This window comes from Brachycentrus maculatus, unplaced genomic scaffold, assembly GCF_059751285.1.
Source record: "Brachycentrus maculatus isolate JH-2025_06_01 unplaced genomic scaffold, ASM5975128v1 h1tg000324l, whole genome shotgun sequence".
Taxonomy (NCBI): Eukaryota; Metazoa; Arthropoda; class Insecta; order Trichoptera; family Brachycentridae; genus Brachycentrus; species Brachycentrus maculatus.
Window position 1 is genome coordinate 162,493 of NW_028281073.1, and position 24,777 is coordinate 187,269.

Consider the following 24,777-nt stretch of genomic DNA (forward strand, 5'->3'; position numbering starts at 1 on the left):
ATTAGGGTTGTTTGGCTCAGAAATGCATATTTAAATAGGGTTATTTGGTTCAGAAATGCATATTTAAAAAGCGTTGTTTGGGTCAGCAATGCATTTTTAACTATGAATGTTTATTGAAAATAGAAATGAATATTTAAATATGGTTATTTGGCCCAAAAATATATATTTAAATAGGGTCTTTTAAAAATACATATTTAAATAGGGTTTTTTGGCCTAGAAATGCATATTTAATTATGGTTGTTTGGCTCAGAAATGCAGATTTTTTATTATCATCTTATTTCCAGTGTTCACTCGTGAGCGTGACCTCAAGATGCACATGAACCTACACCAAGAGTCCTGGAAGTGTGACCTCTGCCAAAGATGTTTTATTTCTCCCTTCAAGCTGAAAGAACACTATAGGTATAATTCAACCCTTATCTGCACCCAACGGTGCATAGGGCACTGCATCATACTGACACAGTGTTATCTTGATCGTTACTTACATGAAGGCAATTTGATGACTCCTGCGCTTCAGGGACCAGGGTAATATGTATTAAAAAAAGTGTAAAATGACCAATTTTATTATCATTCTCCCTCCCCCGGGAATCGAACCTGGGACCTCCAAAATGGTAGCTGAAACTCCTTACCTTTCAATTACTCTTTTCTTTTTAAAACCATATCTTTATTTTGAAGAAAAACATACTTTTTCAATACAAAAACGGCGTTTTTGCAAAGCAAAAAAATTAAAAAAAACTGAGTTAAAAGTAAATACCGTTGTGGGCTAACGTTTATCCCGCCCTAAGGTCCAGTAACCCGCAAGTGATTATTATTGTGTCCAAATTGATGCAGAGAATAACTTTAGGGGATTTACGATTTTGAACAAACTAACATTTACACTTTTATTTACATAGATGTGTTATATTTGATTACAGACTTCATACCGGAGAGTTGCCTTATGAATGTGAAAAATGCAACAGGAAATTTGCAAGAGTTTCTGATTATAGGTAAGTTTATTTTTATTGTATTTAATATTATATTATTTATTCATTATATATATTTTTTTATTAAATAAAAATAAATGCATCTTAAACCAATGTATTGTGTCTAGATGGCCGGCAAACCTTGATTCCTCACTCGTTAAGCGAAACTTTTTTGTTTTGTTTTGACTGGAAGTCCCGGCTCACGGGCCTTGCCCTTTCTATGTAACTCGTTATGCGAAATGTCGCTCGTTGAGGAGGTAAATTTCCCCACCTTTTTTGTTGTTGCTCGTTATACGAAATACTCGTTATAAGAATCACTCGTTAGACGATACACTCGTAACACGAATCACTCGTTATACGAATCATTCGTTATACGAATCACTCGTAATACAAATCACTCGTAATACGAATCACTCGTTATACGAATCACTCGTTATACGAATCACTCGTTATACGAAATACTCGAAATACGAATTAATCGTTATACGAAATACTCGAAATACGAATTAATCGTTATACGAATTACTCGTTATACGAATTAGAGTTATACGATTTGCTCGTTATACGAATCATTATTTATACAAATCTCTCGTTATACGAATTACTCGTTATACGAATTACTCGTTATGAGAGGTTCCACTGTTATTACCGCTTTTCTTGATACTTCAATAATTTATTTTGTTTTGAGTATTTATTTATTTGTATGCCCTTATGTAAGATGTAAGCCATTTATCCATTTGGTTGATCGTCCTGTTAACCTGAAAAAAATATTTATTTATTATTTTAAAAAAATATGTATTGTAATTTTTCATTTGCACTGATCGTCGATTTTACAATTTGCACTGATTTGTGCTGTCACAAAGTGTGTGTCTGTGTTAGGCGTTATCGAAAGTGACACAGACTGTGTGCCTGTGGATTAGACATTATCAAAAGTGACACAGACTGTGTGCCAGTGTGTTGGGCATTATGAAAACTGTCACAGACTGTGTGACTGTGTATTTGACCATTATCAAAGGTGGCACAGACTGTGTGCCTGTATTTTGGCCACTATCAATGTCTCACAGATTGTGTACCTGTGTGTTGGGTGTAATCTATGGTGTCACAGACTGCGTGCCTGTGTATTTAGCATTATAAAAAGGGTCACAGATGTGCCTTTGTGTTGGGTATTATAAAAAGGAGTCACAGACTGCGTGCCTGTGTATTGGACACCATCGAAGCTGACACAGACTGTGTGCCAAATGGGATAAAGACTTAAATCACTGCATGAGAGATCAACACATGAGATGCTAGTGCAAGGAGTGCACATAAGCATTATAAGTGCAGAACTTACATCTTCCACACGCGTCATCTGCCTTAGGTCTGGTTCAGGCAGGCCGGAATCTCCGTACAGGGTAGTGAGGCTCCTCTGGTAGATGTATGCTACCAGCAGCACATCTTCCTTGATGGCGACATTCCTCAGGGAGAATCTGGCGTTGGCTCTGGCTAGCTTGTCGAAGACTGCCAGCGCTCTCAGGGGCACTTCATCTAAAAACAGTTTTCAAACTAAGCTTCAACATTTTTTGTACTTAGTTTTGTACTGGTATTTCGTGGTGGAACTGCATTTTATATAATTAAATAACAACTGTATAGTTTTTTCCACGTGTATTTCATTTGACCAGTGAGCGGGTTTCGTCGCTAGCAGACAAAAAAATTAACGTGCTGATATCGCTCACTCCTTTCAAGAACGTCATAAATAAAAAAATTGACAATTTTCAGTTGTGCATGTTTTCAGAATGCCAAGAAAATATACTATATCCCAGCAAAAGCGGCATATTTTTAACTTAATATTTACCCGCTACAGGGCAGAAAGTGTTGTTTTTGCATTTTGAAGAAAATGTATTGTTTAATTATTTTTGTAAATATACTAAATATTTTTCAAATGGAGAAAAAACCTTCAGGTTTTACCTAAAAAGATCTGTTGCACAGTAAAAAGTTCAATAAGTGGCTTGATATTCATTTTTAATACATTGTATTATATTTTTAAACTTTGAAAACAATCTCCTGAAAAATCAAGTTTTTTGATATTTAACGTTGTTGAAAGGAGTGAGCAATATGGGAGATTTGATTCCCCCTGTTAGATCCGGCTGGGTTAGATAAATTTGGGCGTGTTAGTTATGTATGTAGACAGAGTAGCATCGTAGCATGGTGTTCTATTCTCTCTGCCTACCCCGGCGAAAAATCGGCGTGACAATTAGCTAATTTTTTTACCCGGTCTGTCCTTGCGCAGTACCAGAAAGTAGTCCCTCATCAGCTGTTCCGCATTCGGCTCCATGGTGACCTTCCACTTGCTGATCTCCTGGTATCTCTCTCGTATATCGGCGGCGGTAGGAGCTTCGTCCTCGCGCTCACGAGACCCCGGGTTCATAGCCCGGCGGAGGACAAACTCCGATAAGCTGTCCGTGTCGTCTTCGTTTATCGGGAAAATTATCCCGAAAAGACTGGAAAAATATAATTAATTAATACATTATTTTATATATTATTTATTGATTCGGCATTAACTTGGAATGACATGTTGATAATTTTTTTATATTATTTTTTGACATCTCATCAAAGATGAAGAAGAATATGGAAGTCTGGGCATTTACAGGGCTGACGACCGTCATAGGGTGGTTTAAGTGATCACTTTACACACGTGTAACATTCACCAATTCTACCCATTATTGACAACCACACTACTGAAATTCTTGGAAGTTCTATATATATAAACCAATTTAGAAACATTATTCTTGAATCACTAGAACTTCACTAGAGACATCTATTGGTGAGATGTAAAGAAGCTTTTTATTAAGTAGAAACTCTTATATTAGTATGTGAGATCCGAATCCTGGATTATAATCACACATATGAGAAACGCCAGAAAATACCATTTTCATTTTTATTATTAAGCTTATAATTTCTTTGATGAGATGTCAAAAAATAATATGAAAATAACTCCTGTAATTGGAAATAATCCGGATTTTGTGAACAAGTATTTGGACACACTCAAAATGTTGTCACTTGTTATCACTTGTATAACCACTAAATTAGTTTTATTTCATTACACATGACTAGTTTCGAAAACTAACAGACGTTTTCATCTACTACGACACTACGACACTGGATTACTCAATCTACGGATGCAAGACCATGGCATATATATATATATATATATATATATATATATATATATATATATATATATATATATATATATATATATATATATATATATATATATATATAAATATATATGGAACTTGTGTATATATATATATATATATATATATATATATATATATATATATATATATATATATATATACACAAGTTCCATTTAAAAAAAAAAAATCATTAATATTCTTCTTCTTCAAACCCTCTTTCGCACCCAATGGTGCATAGGGCACTGCATTGTATAGAGGCAGTGTTATCTAGATCGTTAGCACATAAAGTAAATCACACATCATTCTTCAGTAATTCCTTCTCTGTCCAAGCGGCCTACCTCAATGAAGAGAAGAAGAATATTCCGGCACCAATGTGCCTGACACTTACTTGCTCAGAGTGTGCAGATGCGTTTTCTCCCTGTGCCTGACGGGAGCTCCCCAGTAGCCCCAGGTGCTGCACCTCAGCGGGAGCCGGCCCCCTTTGTGGCCTTCCAGAACTATGTTACCGGAAGCGACCGCTGAAAAAGGCATCTGGTTTAATTGATTCTTTAACTGATGAGTTTCAATGTGTTTTAACCTTTTAACCGCGTTAACTTTGTTCCTGAGAGACGCCCGTGCCAGCGGTATTTCGCTGTTTTTTAAATGATTACTTTTATCATGTATTTAGTTAAGAAACTATTTACTTTCCTGAACAAAAACGTTCAATGGGATTCATTGTGCCTTTTTGGTACTTGATAATACACTTGTGTCACATTATTCTTGAAATATATCGTAGTATAAACAAATAAGATCGTTACATAAATAAATCAAAACACGCATCGTGTGTCACTCTTACCCACTGGCGATGCGTAGCGTCGAGAGTGAGACAGATATAGGGCATGATTATGGCGTGGACTAATTACCGACTGCAAGAGATCAGGGATCTGTTCTTTTATTTATCCTTGTGATGTTACAAATTATTAGTCAGATATTTCAACAGATGTCATAAGGCCAAGGATTGACGTATTATTTTATCCAAAGTTCCACACCATGAAAAAATCCCTCCAAGTTGAACTGAGGTTTGAAATTTGGAGCAAAGTAAAAACACATACGCTTATGTCAGCCGCGTATGGGGCATGTTTTGTGAAAACACATACGGTTATGCGAGCCGCGTGGATCCGGTTAACACTGTATTTATATCATACAGTGCCCTATGCACCACCGGGTGCGGATGATGGTTTGATGATATTTCTAAAAAAACATCCTATATTTAATGTGTTTTTTCTCCTTCGGTTCATATGTTTATATCCTAAATAATAGTCATAATTACCGGATTGCAAGGCCGCTCCTCTGTGAGTATTGTAGTGCGTGTCGTAGTTGCCCATCAGGCAGACCCCGTCCCGGGCCAGCAGCATGCAGCCCGCCTCCCGGGACCCGTCCTTGCCCGCCTCCCCGCACAGCAGAGATCCCGCTCTCCCATAACTGACCCTGCAAAAGCGTTTATCGAAAACAATGTGTTGAATGCAGTTTGTGTGGATAAGTAGTGCATTGCACATGTGCACATACTGAGAAATAGTGTGTGGTATCAATGGTGTCTGTCCGCCTCTGTAGTGTAGTGGTCAGCGCGTTTGACCTATGTGCTGGAGGTCCTCGGTTCAATCCCCAGGAGGGTCAGAATAAAAATAAATCAAAAGTTAAAATAAGTTTATATATCGCTCACTCCTTTCAACAACGTCATATATCAAAAAACTTGATTTTTCAGGAGGTCGTTTTTAAAGTTTAAGAATATAATAAAATGTATTAAAAATAAATATCAAGCCACTTATTAAACTTTTTACTGTGCAACAGATCTTTTTAGGTAAAATCTGAAGGTTTTTTCTCCATTTGAAAAATATTTAGGATATTAAAAAAAATAATTAAACAATACCTTCTCTTCAAAATGCAAAAACAACACTTTTTGTTTTGCCCTGTAGCGGGTAAATATTAAGTTAAAATTATGCCGCTTTTGCTGGGATATAGTACATTTTCTGGGCATTCCGAAAACATGCACAACTGAAAATTGACGATTTTTGGTATATGACGTTGTTGAAAGGAGTGAGCGATATGTACCTTTTGGCGAATTGTGACACTTTATCCATTATATGATTTGTAAACTCAACATCAGAACCGACCGCCAGGACTTGCAAGGGTGAAGAATCATCAGATTCCTGAAAAATATAGGGATTAAAAAAAAAATTGGTTTAATTTAACAATGTGTAAAAAATAGTGCGTAATACATCATGCGCAGGGCTCTCTACGAATGGAATGGAGGAGTGTCCATTGGTGGCGTAAAGCTGTCCAATATACGATATGCGGACGACACAACACTTCTGGCCAAAGACCCAAAAGAGATGGTAGATCTCCTTAAACGAGTAGAGATTGAGAGCAAGGCACTGGGACTAGAGATTAACCAAAGCAAGACCAAGATCATGATCATAGATCGATCTAAGAAGTTTGGTGATCTCGGGAACTCACTGGAAGGTTTAGAGATAATAAACGAGTTCCAGTTCCTTGGATCTCAAATCAGCAATGAAGGAACTTGTGAAGGAGAGATTAGACGTCGTATCGCCATCGCCAAAAGTGCCATGTCTAAGCTAGACAAAATTTGGAAAGACCGGGGTGTGAGTAACTACACCAAGATGAAGCTTGTCAGGAGCTTGGTCCACTCCATTTTTCTCTATGCTGCTGAAACATGGACTATAAAAGCAGCAGAAAGGAGAAAAATTGATGCCTTCGAAATGTGGTGTTGGAGGCGCATGCTCCGAATTCCATGGACAGCTAGACGCACCAATGAGTCCATTCGCCAGGAACTACGCTTGGATGGCTTGTCTCTGGCCAATATCTGTACCCGACGGATTCTCCAGTTCTTTGGACACGTTGCGCGTGGCAACGAGGATAGCCTGGAACGCCTAGTTGTGATCGGTAGCCTGGAGGGAAAGAGAGGGAGAGGAAGATCCCCCACACGATGGACCGATCAAATTAAGGCAGCAGCAGGCACCTCAGTGGTTGGAGCGCTACGTGCAGCGCAGTCAAGGGATAACTGGAGAAGAGTCATTGCTTCTGCAAGGGTCACAACCCTCAGCAATGAGGATTAAGACGGAGAAGAAGAAAAAATAGTGAAAATGGGATACATCAGAACACCACACCAATCTGTCTATTCAAACAATCTTCACGTCTTCAGCATTCAAGCATCTCCTCATACGTATTCCGACTCCTAACCTACCCTTCCCCATATATTTGAAATACCTGATCGTGCCAAGTTTTCCTCTGCTCCTATTTCTAACTACATTCGCCTCGTAAGTTTGTTTTACTGTTCTTTCTTCACTCATTCGATTCGCACGCCCAAACCATCTCAACACACCTTTCTTAATTTTATCAATGTTGCTTATCTCAGCCTTGCATTCTTCCATTACCAAAATCCCAAAATGTTGTCTTCTCTTTGAATCCTTATCTGCACCCGATAGACGCATCATATAAACGCAATGTTATTTTGATCGTTAACACATAAAAGGTGATCGGCCCTTCGCTTCAGGTACAAGTCCAGGGTAATATTGGATAAATATTAGAGGGAAAAAAAGACTTTTATTTATTAAACCCCCCCTGGGATACGAACCCGTCACGTCCAGTACGATAGCCGAGCATGCTGACCATTACACTACAGAGGCGGACGTACATAGTAAGCAAGGTACTAAAAAAAAACATACATACATATATAAATTTAGCTTACCTGTATGCTAGCTAGGCTCAGTATCAGCCCCATGCATAGGTGCGTGAACGAGCCACGCGGACACGTGTTTCTGCTGATGGCCCAACACGCGCCGACACACGCCAGCCACGGATGATCGTGTCTCCAGCGTGCTCGGCAAAGGGGATGCGAGTACGACGGAGCTCTCATGTAGGGTTCTAAATTCCAAGCGTAATGCTTGAGATTTGACAGAGTCACGGTCACATTGTAACTCTTTCCCAACTCCAGCAGTTCTATTAGTTCGTCTGAAAATGGTTTGTTCAATTGTCTATCGAAACTGCTTTTAGTGTGTTTGAATAATATAGAACAAGAAAACGCCTCCCAGCAAAGCACACATCACAATTAACACATTGTTGTCAGGTAGTTTTGTTCATCAACCCCTACCCTAACTATACTCTGGCAGTCTGCCACCCGACCCTCAGTATACTAATCACAAGTAGCCGCAACACCCAATTCCCATCTGTACAATGTTTGCAGGCGTCTCTCGCGCTCTACCTAAAGCAAGCATATGGAACGCTCGCAAGCGTGTCCCGCTCTCTACCAACAGTATGGAAAAGGACCCTAACTATACTCTGGCAGTCTGCCGCCCGACCCTCAGTATACTAATCACAAGTAGCCGCAACACCCAATTCCCATCTGTACAATGTTTGCAGGCGTCTCTCGCGCTCTACCTAAAGCAAGCATATGGAACGCTCGCAAGCGTGTCCCGCTCTCTACCAACAGTATGGAAAAGGACCCTAACTATACTCTGGCAGTCTGCCGCCCGACCCTCAGTATACTAATCACAAGTAGCCGCAACACCCAATTCCCATCTGTACAATGTTTGCAGGCGTCTCTCGCGTTCTACCTAAAGTAAGCAAATAGAACGCTCGCAAGCGTCTCCCGCTCTCTACCAACAGTATGGAAAAGGACCCTAATTATACTCTGGCAGTCTGCCGCCCGACCCTCAGTATACTAATCACAAGTAGCCGCAACACCCAATTCCCATCTGTACAATGTTTGCAGGCGTCTCTCGCGCTCTACCTAAAGCAAGCATATGGAACGCTCGCAAGCGTGTCCCGCTCTCTACCAACAGTATGGAAAAGGACCCTAACTATACTCTGGCAGTCTGCCGCCCGACCCTCAGTATACTAATCACAAGTAGCCGCAACACCCAATTCCCATCTGTACAATGTTTGCAGGCGTCTCTCGCGCTCTACCTAAAGTAAGCAAATAGAACGCTCGCAAGCGTCTCCCGCTCTCTACCAACAGTATGGAAAAGGACCCTAATTATACTCTGGCAGTCTGCCGCCCGACCCTCAGTATACTAATCACAAGTAGCCGCAACACCCAATTCCCATCTGTACAATGTTTGCAGGCGTCTCTCGCGCTCTACCTAAAGTAAGCAAATAGAACGCTCGCAAGCGTCTCCCGCTCTCTACCAACAGTATGGAAAAGGACCCTAATTATACTCTGGCAGTCTGCCGCCCGACCCTCAGTATACTAATCACAAGTAGCCGCAACACCCAATTCCCATCTGTACAATGTTTGCAGGCGTCTCTCGCGCTCTACCTAAAGTAAGCAAATAGAACGCTCGCAAGCGTCTCCCGCTCTCTACCAACAGTATGGAAAAGGACCCTAATTACACTCTGGCAGTCTGCCGCCCGACCCTCAGTATTTAACTCAGCTTACCACTTATTAAGATGTCTTTTGTAAATGATAATGTTGTGTTAGTGTTATTTTTGGGCGACAATGCCTCCGGAGCCAGGAATGCCGCCGTCACAATGCAGCCGTGATCCCGCCCCGACTGCATTTCAATCATCGTGGAGTTGCATTCCGTGCATCTTGGTGCTAAAAAACCGTAAACTATATTGTATTTATAACAAAAATACATTCGCTATTCTCAAATCCTTCTGTTTTCTTAAAAAAAAAGAATAAGCCGCAAAGTCCCTACTTTAAGAGGCTTGTCTGCAGGTAGGATAGTAAGGATTGGGAAGGTAAATGTGAAAAATACATCACGAACACCCAGACCAATTGAAAATAAATCTTTTCATTAATTGATTCGGCAGTCACTTAGTGGTAAAATCCAACAATTTTTCAATTAAGTTTTCCTTAGTAAATTCCACCATTTACTAAGTAAAATCAATTTAAAAATGCAAATAAATCTTGAATCAATTTTGCAATAGGTGGGAATCGAACCCGCGACACCAGTTTTACAGTTGAGCGTCTACCCAACTACGCCACGGCGCCTGTTCATTTTGAAATTACAATGAAACATATTATTAATAATCTTCTTCTTCATTCTAGCTCCATCCCAACTTATCGTCTTTGTAGACTGTTTGGATCAGGTCTCCTCATCCTCAGGTTTTAGGTCCTTCTATCGTGGACAGCGTCACCTAGGCCATGCCTGTGAATCATGTTATCTTTCTGCAGCAACCGAGAGTTCTTTGGTCTTCCTCTAGATGTCTTTTGAGGAAGATCCATGGCGATCGCCTGGTTCACAATATGTTCAGGTTCTCTGCGTCCTATGTGCCCATACCATCTCGATTGCCTTTCCTCTACCTTACTATTGATGCCTGTTACACCCAGGCTTCCACAAAAGTATGAACTCTTTTATCTTGTAAAATTATAATGTCAAACTTTTTAAATGATCATAAATGCACCTTCTCTAATAACTTTTAAGAAACGTCTGAGACATTACTATCTATCATTAGATTCCTAACTGTCCATCAAACCTCTTCCCTCTACCTCCTTCCCTAAACTCCCTTTTTCCTTCGCCCTCCTTATTATCATCTTTTGTATTTAAATAAATTAAATATTAGAAATATTAGAAATTAAAAATGCAATTAATAATAATTTACAAGGAATAAATACACAAGTAAATGATTTTGCTAAAAGTCCGTTATTACATATGTTTCCAATCACTCATCATCCCTGATCCCTTTTGACTGTGACTGCCAATCAACAAAAAAATAAAGCCACTCGACATCTACCTAAGCTTCGTTCCCTAACCGTCAAAATATTTTGAATATTGTTTAGTAGATAGTGTTTTAGTATTAATCAGTCTTGATAAAGAAGCGGTTAGCTTCGAAACCGGTAGACATTATAATTTAGTTATAATAAAATATTTATAGTGATTTTAAAGCAAAGTTTCATTTTAATTATACTCTCTTTATGATTCATCGTTCACTTTGTGGAATACCACTTAAAAACTCCACTTCACGATTACCCGTCATTCCATCCTCTTTACCTACCCTTTTTTGGATTCCACGGAAGTACAACACATGTGTTCTCACATTCCTCTAAGCACCTCCACGCTGACTGATTTCTGGAAAAAATTGATCTATATAAATACCAATGTATATGTTTGTTCAAAATCTTAGCATGATCAAGTGTTTCAAACACTTGGGCGTGGTCAGGTCAGGAGTCGGAATAATCGGAGGGTTTGTATGAAGAGATGCATGAATGTGGAACAGGTGAAGATTGTTCTCTTAGACTTATTGGTATTACGGGGTCGGGTATCGGTAATAATAACTCGTAATTAGCCACTTCTCACTGCTTTACTTGACAAAAACCAAGTGTCGTCTCTTTAACGCCTGCATCCTTACAGTGTTGCTGTACGGATGTGAGTCGTGGCACCTCGCCAAAGCTCAAAGCAAGAAACTAGCAAGTTTTGAAAATAGGTGCCTGAGGCGAATACTGGGTATAAAGTGGTATGACTTCGTCAGGAATGACGATGTGAGGAGAAGAACTCAACAGCCCCTCATACTGGAAGTCCTGAAGAGAAGAAGGTGGACATGGTTGGGACATGTCCTTAGAATGGCACCTGAGGGCATCAACCCCTCATGTCTCTTCTTCCAACCCCGAGGATTCCGGCGCCCCGGAAGGCCACTGACGACCATTCACCGACTATACTCAGCGGAACTTCGAGACGCCGGACTGACCTGGGAGGAAGCCAAGGAGATGGCGCGTGACAGAGTGACTTGGAGACGATTCGTGTTGGCCATATGCTCCACCTAGGGAGCGAACATGGAAAGAAGGAATTAGCCACTTATGGGATTGAGGCAAGAGCAGATACTTCTAGAACAAAATCTCCACTTGGAACCTCCGAGATGTAGAGTCTCCGATCCATAACCGGAAACACATTGCGAGACCGAGTAAGAAATACTGACATCCGGAGCATGTGTAAGACGGAGATATCGTGAGGTGGGGACGACAACAAAGGCGATACTGGAATGATCATGTAAACAGAATGTCAGATGACAGACTTCCACGTATCGCCCTCCAAGGCAACCCTGAAGGACGCAGACCCCCAGGCAGACCTCCGAAAAGGTGGAAAGACAGCTGGGAGTCAACATACCAAGAGCTACAAGCGGAGGCACAAACAGATCCTTAGGATCTAGAAAAAGAAGAAGAAGAAGACTTACATATAACTCCTAATAGGCCCCACCCCTTGCAGTATCATCCCGGTGTATTTGCGTAGCGCCTGCGTGCCATCGCACCGTACTTGCGCGTGGATTTGTCCGGGCTGGACGGAGGCGCGGGTGGCCACGCACAGGTGAATCACGTTGCGGAGTATCTCGTGCGTGGTTCTCGGCTCGCGTGACATCCACGACGCCAGCACGTCTGAATCATGCACATAAATGCTCCTTCTCTAATAACATTACTATCTATCATTAGAATCCTAACTGTCCATCAAACCTCCTCCCTCTACCTCCTTCCCTAAACTCCCTTCTTCCTTTGACATTGTGAGAAGTGAAAATGAGAATATTTACTTCAAATTAACATAAATACACATCATTCTTTAGTAATTCCTTCTCTGTCCAAGCGGCCAGACTATGGAATGAATTAGCTCCGCGTAAACAAATGCACCTTCTCTAATCACTTTTAAGAAACGTCTGAGACATTACTATCTATCATTAGAATCCTAACTGTCCATCAAACCTCCTCCCTCTACCTCCTTCCCTAAACTCCCTTCTTCCTTTGACATTGTGAGAAGTGAAAATGAGAATATTTACTTCAAATTAACATAAATACACATCATTCTTTAGTAATTCCTTCTCTGTCCAAGCGGCCAGACTATGGAATGAATTAGCTCCGCGTAAACAAATGCACCTTCTCTAATCACTTTTAAGAAACGTCTGAGACATTACTATCTATCATTAGAATCCTAACTGTCCATCAAACCTCCTCCCTCTACCTCCTTTCCTAAACTCCCTTCTTCCTTTGACATTGTGAGAAGTGAAAATGAGAATATTTACTTCAAATTAACATAAATACACATCATTCTTTAGTAATTCCTTCTCTGTCCAAGCGGCCAGACTATGGAATGAATTAGCTCCGCGTAAACAAATGCACCTTCTCTAATCACTTTTAAGAAACGTCTGAGACATTACTATCTATCATTAGAATCCTAGCTGTCCATCAAACCTCCTCCCTCTACCTCCTTCCCTAAACTCCCTTTTTCCTTTGCCTTCTTCATTATCATCAATTTATAATTTATGTTTGTATAAATGTCAATTTGTAATTTATGTTTTTTTTAATGTTCAAGTACTGTTGGGTAATATATCCAAAATAAAACAAGGTTTTTGTTGGATTGAATTCTGCATTTATTTATGTATATCTTAATATGTGACGCGTTTCGTCTTCTTAGGACATTATCAAACACTGAGGTCAGTGTTTGATAATGTCCTAAGAATACGAAACGCGTCACATATTAAAATATACATAGTTAAATGTAGAATTCAAACCAACAAAAATCTTTTATTATTTTGGATATATTACCCCACAATTTACATAAATGCACCTTCTCTAACTTTTAAAAAACGTCTGAGACATTATTATCTATCATTAGATTCCTAACTGTCCATCAAACCTCCTCCCTCTACCTCCTTCCCTAAACTCCCTTTTTCTTTCACCGTCCTTAGTATCATCTTTTGTAATTTATGTTTATTTAAATTTATATATATATATATATATATATATATATATATATATATATATATATATATATATATATATATATATATATATATATATATATATATATATATATATATATATATATATATATATATATATATATATATATATATATATATATATATATATATATATATATATATATATATATATATATATATATATATATATATATATATATATATATATATATATATATATATATATATATATATATATATATATATATATATATATATATATATATATATATATATATATATATATATATATATATATATATATATATATATATATATATATATATATATATATATATATATATATATATATATATACATATATAAAATTATTAATTTAAATTTATATATTAAATGTTAAAATCAAACCCTGATTTTTTTTGGAGTCTACTGAATTGTATTTTATTGTTAAAAATGCCATAACAAGACAAAACAATTGTCTTAAAAATTATATTTATGTGTTTTTTAAAAATAAAATACAATTCAGTAGAATTTAAAAAAATCAGTGTTTGATTTTAACATTTAATATATAAATTAAAATGGAGTTCTACAAATAAAATGCCAAATTTATATATGAATTTTAATGTACATAGCTTTTAAACATATTTTAAAAAGATGAAATTTCCAATAGTAGCAAATAAAATTTAGCAGTCAGCTATAGTTGTATAGAAGGCAGTCAAATAGAGGAGGAATTTTTTATAACTATAAGAGAGAAAAATAACAATGGCTAGGGTATTCGGAATTGCACATCTTGCACTGGTAATATTACAAGCGGATCTTTTTTAATACCTATCTCAATCATGTACCCATATAGATACTACTTCAAAATTATAATTACTTATGTATTTAAAATAACATTACCTGATTTGTCTAAGAGATCAATGTAATCTAAACATATAAGAAAGTTAAATGGTGGAAATCTGTTTCCTTTTGTTTTCAAAACTCTCACATATTTCTCAATTTCTTTCTCCAATTTCTCCATGTAACCACAAACATCTAAATATTTGATCATTTCACATCGCAGTAAAAGAGCTGTGTCATTATCAAATGGCAGTTTCTGCATTTTATCTTCAATAACTTAGAACAAAACCATCAACTAAAATAAGTAAACTTTTTTCAACACAATTCAAATTTGACTGATGATTTTCTTTTCCCTCCAATTCACACTTTTCGAGTGTTGTTTTTTTTCACAAAACAACTAATCATAAATATCTATCTCACTCTTCCTCGTGTTTACTTATGTGAGACAGAAAGAGATAGTTAGCGCTTTGTTAGGTTCCATAGAATTTGAATGTTTTATAAAAGGAATGATTCTTTCAAGGCTATTGAATAATAAAGGTGGGTACTTACCTTCTTTTTAATAGGTACCTACCTACTTTTTAATAAGATTTAATATAATTTTTCATGATAAATGAAAACTGACAAATAGGAAAAAATATGTTTTCTTCTTGTAATTTAAAATAATATTGTATTGTTTTATTGTCATTTATTACTTATGTACGTCTATTGGTTATTTAAAATTAATGGTATATACGGCACTGCACTAATTACAAGCAGTTTTACATAATAATTGTCTTGTTTGAGGGTACATTTTAAAATACTTATTCATAAAACTGTATGAAAAAAAAAGGTTATTGACATGACGCAATCTATTTCAGATCTACCCACTTCAACTATACATTTTTGAATGTTTTTTATACTTAGTTTCATTATTTAATGAATTTATAGATAATGGAAGCAGGTTGTACAACTTTACTGCATAATAATCAAAGTTCTTTTGACCAAAACAGGTATATTTTCGGTTTTCTTTGATGTGTTATTTACAGTATTATAATCTGAATACCACATTAGTGTCGGGTGATTTTTTTCATCAATCCCTACCCTGAATTTAGGGTCGTATACTAATCACAAGTAATCGCAAACCCAACATCGATCTACACAATGTTTTTTGGCGTCTCTCAAAAGTAAGCAAATAGGACTCCTATAAGTGTCTCCCGCTCTCTACCAACAGTATGTAAAAGGATCTTTTAAGCGGTTACCGAAAACAATGTGATACAATTTTCCATCTGAAGGATGCCTCAATACATGCTCTTTCATGGATATTTTCTCTAGGCTAGGCACGAACAAAGTACATACATTTATGTATTAATTTTTAAATCATACACAGATTTTTTGAGTCTACTAAGTTGTATTTTACTAACAAAAACACATAAAAAATTAATATTGCGACAATTGTTTCGCCTAGTTATGGCATTTTCAAACGAATGCCATTTGTGTGTTTTTGTTAATAAAATACAACTTAGTAGATTCAAAAAATCTGTGTTTGATTTAAAAATTAATACAAAAATTAAAATGGAGTTCTACAAATTAAACGCCAAATCAATAAATAAAGTACATGCATGTAAACTACTTAACGTATAAAGAAAGAATTCTTTGTATTTCAATAGTCTTCTTTTTCTTCTGCTTAGAGTAGGTCTTGTGGCCTGTTTTTAAGATGGATTAGCCTCTTGAGATGTTGATTCTCAGCTGTCAATCTAACTCTTTGGTGGTCTGCCCGGGATTCGTCTACCTTGGGGTCAAGCATGCACTGCAATGTGGGGGAGTCTGGATGGTTCCATTCTTCGCGCATACCATTTCTTCTATGCTGTGTTCCCCATCTAACGATGTCTTGCATTTGACTGTGTATTCCAATAGTATCCTTTGCATTTCAGATACCACATCGGCACCCATCTCGGACTGAAACCGTTTTCTTGCAACACATGCGGGATGCGCTTCACGACTTCTTCTTCCGTCAACAGACACCAGTTGAACATGCATCAGGTCGGGCCGCGCCACCTGCAGTGTCACCACTGTCCCAAGAAGTTTCACACTCAAGCGCGCCTCAATACACATATAAAGGTATGTACAATCAGGGGCGTGCATTCCATATAGGCAAAAAGCCAGTACCTATCATAACTTACCCGCGTGACATATAAAAACACAACCAGTACCTACCCTATCTTGTTAAGTAGTACCTAACTTACCTTACAACCTACCTCTACTGCCTACCTTAATTAATTCTCTGTGCACGCCAATGTGTACAAATATACATAACCAGTTAAGATATTAATTTTTTGAGATGGAATGCTAGTACCGTATGTCCGATCCTCAGCCTGCACAGAAGGGACACATTTACTTTTGGTATTTTGATCTTGATTTGAGTATGAGTGATCATCAAAAAGTTTTCATTTACAGCATAATAAAAAAATACCAGTTTTTTGTGGCATGTATCACTCAACTTTTAACGCTTTGCAAAAAATAAATAAAATTAATTAAAAAAACATATTTGATGCATTTCGCATCCACCATGTTTGAAAATTATGCTGAATGCATCGAAACACGTGTTACAATAGATTTTAAGAATTAGTGGTCTTTACCAAGTATAACTTAAATAATAAATGGACATAATTATCAAATCCCGTCACCAGCGGTCCGCAGGCGTAAAAGACACGCGTCCAAAATATGTTAAAATTTGATATATAATGTGAGATTAACTTGTGTAATCTCTCTGTTTGGCAGCATCACGAGAACAAGAAGCGGTTCAGCTGCACAGTGTGCCCGGCGACGCGCTCCACGGCCGCGGAGCTGGCGCGCCACGCGGCCGTGCACAGCGGGCAGTTCCGCTGCGACACGTGCCACCGCGGCTGCCCTACGGCCGCGCGCCTGGCCGCGCACTGCGCCCGCCACGACCTCGCCGGCAAGCCCTACGCCTGCTTCGTGTGCTCGCTCGGCTACCGCTCCTCGCAAAGCCTCAACAAGCACCTGGCCACCGTGCACCGCGACGAGGACGTGCCGCGCATCGCCCCCCAGCACCTCTGCACGCTCTGCGGACAGGTAATAATAATAATAAATTTGGATAACTTATTTCATATTATTTTTTGACATCTCATCAAAGATGAAGAAGTTTAAGTGATCACTTAACACACGTGTAACATTCACCAATTCTACCCATTATTGACAACCACACTACTCAAATTCTTGGAAGTTCTATATATATGAACCAATTTAGAAACCTTGTTCTTGAATCACTAGAACTTCACTAGAGACATCTATTGGTGAGATGTAAAGAAGCTTTTTACTAAGCAGAAACTCTTATATTAGTATGTGAGGTCCGAATCCTGGATTATAATCACACACATGAGAAACGCCAGAAAATACCATTTTCATTTTTATTATTTAAGCTTATAATTCGGACACACTCAAAATGTTGTAAATAACTTATTTCAATTCAATTCAATTTCAATTCAACATATTTATTTCAATTAAAATATACATTACAAACTTTAAAAAATTTAAATTGTATACATTAAAATAAAATATATGCAAGAACTATTGCTAAAGGTGTAGAAGAATCCCGCTTCGGAAAACTCCTTCAGACACGTGGAACAGATCAATATCCAATGTTATATTGTTCAACATAGCGGTAGCTCTTCCTACAGGCATAACCATCGGCAGGTTGGTCCTGTGTATAGGAATGTGAAACGATCTATGTCGACGCTGTCTTAGGTAACTATCGGGAACATACAGACCAATGTTCCGGATAATTTCAGGATTATATAGCGCCATTTTTGTAAAATACTACCTCAAAGGCGCTTCAGTGTGAATGAATTGGGGAAAATATTATGGTGGAAATGATTTAGCAAACAAATGTGTTTTTAGTTTTTTTATAAAGATCATCTCACTCTCACTATTTCTAACCATTGGAAGAGCATTCCACGCCATCGGCCCCGCAACAGCAAAGGTAATGTGGCCTTGCAATGTGGCTTGCAATGTGGTCTTGTAATGTATCCTTGTAATGTGTCCTTTCAATGTGACCTTACGATGCTTTGGTTAGTTGGTAAGATATTACAGCAATAAGATACATATTTCAATTCATTCATTTCAATAATACATATCTCTTTTCTGTACATAAAGTTTAAATAAATAAATACAATTAATGGGACCTTGCATTGTGACCTAGTAATGTGGCCTTGCAATGTGACCTTGTAATGTGGCCTTGCAATGTGACCTCGTAATGTGGCCTTGCAATGTGACATTGCAATTTACTCATTTTTTTGTTCTTTTATGTGCATAATAATTCACATCAAATATTACATAAAACATATTATAAGGTATTACATACACAGACACACACATACACATACATACACACATATATTTACATTAATACATGCTTGAGTATGGACAGATAGATAAAATAATAGTATAATAATCAGATAGAAAGTGGACATAATGAAGAATTACACCAGAAGTGATGTTTTTCTAATTTATGTAATGTGACGACATAGCTGCTGTCGGGGGTAGAAACCGACTTATGACTATAACTTGAGAGCCATTGACCTTGTCTCGGGCAGCTCTAAACAGTACTGATCCCCGTCCAATCTCGTATATTCCGGAGCCAGGAGATCTGCCTTCTGCCCACGCCTTGTCGACCTTCTATTAGGTGCAATAGCTTGTACTTGTCTTCTCTTAGCACATGCCCCAGATAGGACACCTTCCGGACTTTGAAGAAAAATACTAATATAATTTCTTTTCTTTTGTTTCCAGGTGTTCGAGTTAAAGGATAAGCTTAATAAGCATCTGAAAGACGATCATATTGTCCTGGTCATTGGAGACATTGTCAATATAGATCCACCAAAACATGAACAGGCTTTTGAAGAAAAGGAATCCGTGGAACCGGAAAGCAATGAAGATATTCATGATGAGAAAAGGTATGAGCAAATGGATGAGAATAAAATTGATGATCAAATCATAGAAGAAAAGGATGACTTGATAAAAGAAGCTTCTGATGAAGTAGATAATAAATCAAATGAACAAATAGCTACGGTTACAATTGAAGTTTCGGCTAAAGATAGCAAGAGAGAATCAAATGAAGGATCTAAAAAGAGTTTAGTTAAAGAAGTAACCAGTGTCATCGATAAGCCAGCTCTAAAAATAGCTGACGTTCAAGTCAATGATCAAATAGTTAACAATAGTGATACATCGGATAAGGCCGTTCTTGAAAAATGTGAGAAAGTTGCTAAGGAAGGTGTTAGAATAAATGTAGCAAAGAATCTCTTTGCTAAAGATGTTGCCGTCAAAGATACAGAAATGGATCGTGAACCTGACAAATCAGAGGAAAAACCCGCCTTAATGGATGCTGCAAAATCTCATCAGGCTATTCATACAAGGGGCAGAAAAGAGTCAAGTTCAGATGGTTATATTCTTAAGAAAGAAGCCTCGAATCCAGATGCGGCAGATGTGGTCAGGAATCCCGATGATCGCCACCTTCCGCAGCCCTTTGAAGACCCCAGAGTCAAAGATTTGTCGACAGCCAGTGTTGATATGAAGAGAAATGTACCAACGTATGAAAATCCCTACATCAGATTACCTTACAACGAAAATGTTGCGGTCATGAACCAACACAACAGGCTGATGCAGTCGAACCCTTACAGGAGCATCGAGGAATCGATGAGACCATTCGAGAACTTTCACCAGCTGCAGGAACATAATATGAATCCTTGGTTCTTAGGTCCTAAAACCGCCGATAAAGTACCAGGACATCGACAGACTACGCAGCGTCCTCCTCCGGAACAATTGGACTACCCGAATCATAGTTTACACGCCGCGCAGCGACAAAATGTGGCGTCAGTTCATCCGAGGGACCATACAAACGAACGCAAATACCTAGATGAAAGCAAGAACTATGTGGACAGTTCGGAAAAGAAATATCCCACGGATCTGATGCGACAGACCAATGTTCGAGCGTTTCACCATCAAAACATCCGGGATTACAATGTTCAATCCCCGATGGGCGTACGGGACTTCTCAAATCCCGATCTTCAAAATAGAAGCGCGCACTATCCTTTGACACCGCACAATTTCTTCCGGGACCTACAACAGCGGATGTTCGGCCCGTCCGGCATCCAAAACTACGGGCATCAATCCAGAAGTCTGCCGGCAATGGATATGACGAGACACATGGCTCCAATTTCGCCGTACCACAATCAATTGGCCAACGATATCAGCAACGTTTCACCTATTTCTAGACAGAGCTATGACGACTTGCCTAGTCCGATGGCGAACTCTCCCAACCTCCATACTAATGTTGCAAGAAATGCACCCAACGGTGACCCCAACAAGGATGGAAATACTCAACCGTACGAAATGAGAGTTGCGACAAGTTGATTTAAGTATAACGTATACTATTCTGATGTAAATAAAGATAATATTTTCTATTTCTTGTCGTGCCTCTATTTTATCTGCAGCCGATCTAAACAGCATCCTAGTGCTACAGTGGAACCTTTCTCCCAAGTTGTCAAGCCAGGATATACGCCTTCTTCCTATGCTGCGTTTACCTTCCACGCGGCCTTGTAATGCAATACCTATTACTTGCTATTTCTCTCCCCTCATACAACGGGTCGATTACTCCACGCTGAAGGTTGGCAATCATCGTGTCAGTCTGCAGTCGCTCTGAGCGGTGTCCCAGTGCTGCAATGGAACTACTCTCTCAAGTCGTGAAGCCAGGACGTACCCCTTCTTCCTATGCTGCGTTTACCTTCTACTTTGCCTTGTAATATCATATGTATTACTTTATACAGTATCAAACAGATTAATTTAAATAAAACATTTTTTGTTGTATTTTTGTAAAAAGCTTTGTAAAATCTTTTGTTTATTAGTTATATCACAAATTAATATTAAATTTGATCTCATTTGGGCTCAATCAAAGATATTACTCTTCTTGGCATCTATTATATAAGGTTTTGGCACCTGGATGCTATTTTTTTTGTCTCGAAACCATACCTGAATTATGGAAAAAATGAGCTGTTCCACCGTAGTGCAATCAATTTTGGAGAGCCGATTCTTACAGATTGCCGATAGATTTTCAATTAGGTTTATGTCTGGCAAAATTCCTGACCAGTCCAACACAGTTCATTGTTTTTGTGTGAAAAATTACATCATTTTTTTTGTATTTGTGGCAGAGGGTTAAATCCTGCTGAAATATTCCATTACCATTTGACCTTCGTTTCTGTATCTCTAGTAAAGTAATTCTTTTCCAGTAGAATTGGGTGATACTCCTCGCTATTCATCATCTCAGTCACTGAAAGAAGCAGCCCTGGTCCATAATACGAGGAACACCCCCAAAACATTTTTGTAGAGGGTGTTGAAAATACGAAAAAAATGTTTTGTTTCAATTAATCTGTCCGATAATGTATTTCTCTCTCATAAAATGGCCAAAGTACTCTAGTTTCCTTTTCTCTAAAGTGTCTACAACTTTTTTCTCTTTTCGCATTCTTCATAAAACATCATGGTTTGGAACCTGTCAACCCATAATGTAAATTAATGTTTTGTCACGGTATTCATAAAAAAAAAAAAAAATTGTAAAAACTAATAAAGACATGTTATTTTGAGCATTATTCTATAACTAACTAACCATCACGCCGCTTCTCCGCAGGGGTAGGCAGAGAGAATAGAATGCCACACCACTCTGTCCTTGCAAACCTTCTTCGCCTCTTCCACGTTCATGCATCTCCTCATACATACCCGCCGATTGTTACGACTCCTAACCTGACCACTTTCAAGTATTTGGCATACCTGATCGTGCCATGTTTTTCTCGGTCTTCCTCTGCTCCTTTTTCCACTTACATTCACCTAATAAATTTGTTATATCTTTCTTTCCTCACTCATTCGTTCTACATGTCCAAACCATCTCAACACACCTTTCTTAATTTTACCGATAATGCTTATCTCAGCTTTGCATTCCTTCCTTATTTCACTATTCGCACATCTATCATACATCGTTTTGTCGCACATTCTTCTGAGAGATCGCATTTCGACTGCATTCAGTCTACATTCTATAACACTGCATTTAAAATGCTCCAATCTAGTTTGTGGTAGCTTGGGTGAGAGCCCATAGCTTTGGACGCCATAGAGAAGCAGCATTGTACAATTCTCATGCGTAGATTGAGGATGAAGTCATTATTAATAAGGTCACATATTTTGAAGAAGAAGTTTTATGCAGTTTGTATCCTGCCTTGGATCTCTCGGGAATGGTCCCACTGGGCACTGAACCAACACCCCAGATGTATATTTATATTGATGTACCTATCTAACTTGCATCAGACAATAAATGAAATTTTCCCATATGTAAACTGTTTTCATTGCATAAACATATTCTGCCCTTTTTTATATGCACTTTCCCACTCAAAAAATTATTTTATTTGTTTGGGAATTATACAGCTTGTACTTAAAAAATATAAAAAAGTTGGAATTAAACTTATAATATATCGTAGTCATGCAGGAGAAAGTGACAAAGAGCATTTTTTTACAAAAACGTGATCATTGACTATTTGATATTTTACTAGCTTAATATTGCCCTGAAAAAATCCCAAAAGATTTTAAACTTGGAAGTATAATATATTGACTTGTTAAAAATGACTAACTGCATTGGTGCTTATTTTCTTGCCAAGTAATAGTGACTTAAATGGCCCTCCTGAACATTTTACGTTTTGGTAGTTGGTCACTTTCTCCTGTACGACTACGATATATTATATGTATTATGAAATATTTGACATAAATTGTTATGTACATAAAAGAAAAATAAATGAGTAAATGTTACATGTGTGTAAAGTGATCACTTGACCAGCCTATTACAGGTCAAAAGCCCTGTAAATCTCAGACTTCCATATTCTTCTTCTTCTGTGTTGAGATGTCAACATGTAAAATAACTCCCTAGTAGAGAAACCAAGAAGAAATTAACCATATTTCGCTCACTACTTTCAAGAACGTCATAAATAAAAAAACTTGATTTTTCAGGAGAACGTTTTTCAAGTTTTTTAAATATAATACAATGTATTAAAAATAAATATCAAGCCACTTATTGAACTTTTTACTGTGCAACAGATCTTTTTAGTTTAAGCCTGAAGGTTTTTTCTCCATTTGAAAAATATTTAGTATCTTTAAAAAAATAATTAAATAATACCTTTTCTTCAAAATGCAAAAACAACACTTTTTGCCCTGTAGCGGGTAAATATTAAGTTAAAAATATGCCTCTTTTGCTGCGATATAGTACATTTTCTAGACATTCAGAAAACACGCACAACTGAAAATTGACGATTTTTGATTTATGACGTTCTTGAAAGGAGTGAGCGATATGTGTAACATAAATAGTACTTAACTTATTAAACATCCCAAGTAAGTGCTACGCACAAGAGTAGGTACTGCAAAGTGTCCCTTTCAGTTCGAATTTTCGAAACATCGGCCTATTCTTGTCCAACTTTCAAATCCGATTACACTCCCTCTCATATCGTGTGGGGGTTCCATTATCGGCGCGATGGACGGGCCGCGTTCGGACGTTTCGGTAAACTGCGATCACTCCCCGTAACGGAATTACCGACCGCCCCACACAACACACTCGGCTGTTATACAAGTAGGTACTCGGTAACGGGAACAGGGTATATCGGAACGTATTCCCCCGTTGAGAGCCGCTTAATTTGATTTTCTGGGCGAACAAAGCGACTGGGGCGGACCTAGTATGGGTGAAAAATTATATTTATATCAAAATTGTTGTAAATTAAATACAGTGAAAAATGTTTTCGCGAATATACACGGAGGGCTATGTATATATATATATATATATATATATATATATATATATATATATATATATATATATATATATATATATATATATATATCGTAGTCGTACAGGAGAATGTGACCAACTACCAAAACGTAAAAAGTTCAGGAGGGCCATTTAAGTCACTATTGCTTGGCAAGAAAATAAACACCAATGCAGTTAGTCATTTTTAACTAGTCAATATATTATACTTCCAAGTTTAAAATCTTTCGGGATTTTTCAGGGCAATATTAACGTA

The 24,777-nt window shown here is 37.8% G+C and overlaps 4 protein-coding genes across 8 annotated transcripts in view; 1 reads left to right on the forward strand and 3 right to left on the reverse strand.

Annotated features, from left to right (window-relative positions):
* The window catches only part of LOC148304335 (uncharacterized), a 33,642-nt gene extending 10,596 nt beyond the window's left edge, over nt 1-23,046 (forward strand). For all 3 annotated transcript variants that reach the window (XM_088268467.1, XM_088268469.1, XM_088268468.1), the window contains 5 exons: nt 285-399; nt 912-983; nt 16,594-16,780; nt 17,441-17,755; nt 19,469-23,046. In XM_088268467.1, the coding sequence (XP_088124593.1) occupies nt 285-399; nt 912-983; nt 16,594-16,780; nt 17,441-17,755; nt 19,469-21,088 (2,309 nt within the window). In that variant the 3' untranslated portion in view covers nt 21,089-23,046. The remainder of the gene's footprint in view (nt 1-284; nt 400-911; nt 984-16,593; nt 16,781-17,440; nt 17,756-19,468) is intronic.
* On the reverse strand, nt 1,612-8,184 carry mei-218 (meiotic 218). Its single transcript, XM_088268495.1, has 7 exons — nt 7,884-8,184; nt 6,227-6,324; nt 5,448-5,605; nt 4,527-4,656; nt 3,207-3,436; nt 2,290-2,483; nt 1,612-1,717 (listed from the first exon to the last, which is right to left on the reverse strand). The coding sequence occupies exons 1-7, from the start codon at nt 8,049-8,051 to the stop codon at nt 1,655-1,657; spliced, it is 1,041 nt and encodes a 346-aa protein (XP_088124621.1). The 5' UTR covers nt 8,052-8,184; the 3' UTR covers nt 1,612-1,654.
* Nucleotides 11,479-24,777, reverse strand: part of LOC148304337 (uncharacterized) — a 101,343-nt gene continuing 88,044 nt past the window's right edge. For 2 of the 3 annotated variants that reach the window (XM_088268480.1, XM_088268479.1), the window contains exon 12: nt 11,480-11,896. In XM_088268480.1, the coding sequence (XP_088124606.1) occupies nt 11,783-11,896 (114 nt within the window). In that variant the 3' untranslated portion in view covers nt 11,480-11,782. Of the gene's footprint in view, nt 11,897-24,777 lie in introns of all 3 variants that reach the window. The other variant, XM_088268481.1, reaches the window with a different exon arrangement.
* LOC148304338 (uncharacterized) lies at nt 12,249-15,024 on the reverse strand. The gene is made up of 2 exons (XM_088268496.1): nt 14,744-15,024; nt 12,249-12,506 (listed from the first exon to the last, which is right to left on the reverse strand). The coding sequence occupies exons 1-2, from the start codon at nt 14,943-14,945 to the stop codon at nt 12,304-12,306; spliced, it is 405 nt and encodes a 134-aa protein (XP_088124622.1). The 5' UTR covers nt 14,946-15,024; the 3' UTR covers nt 12,249-12,303.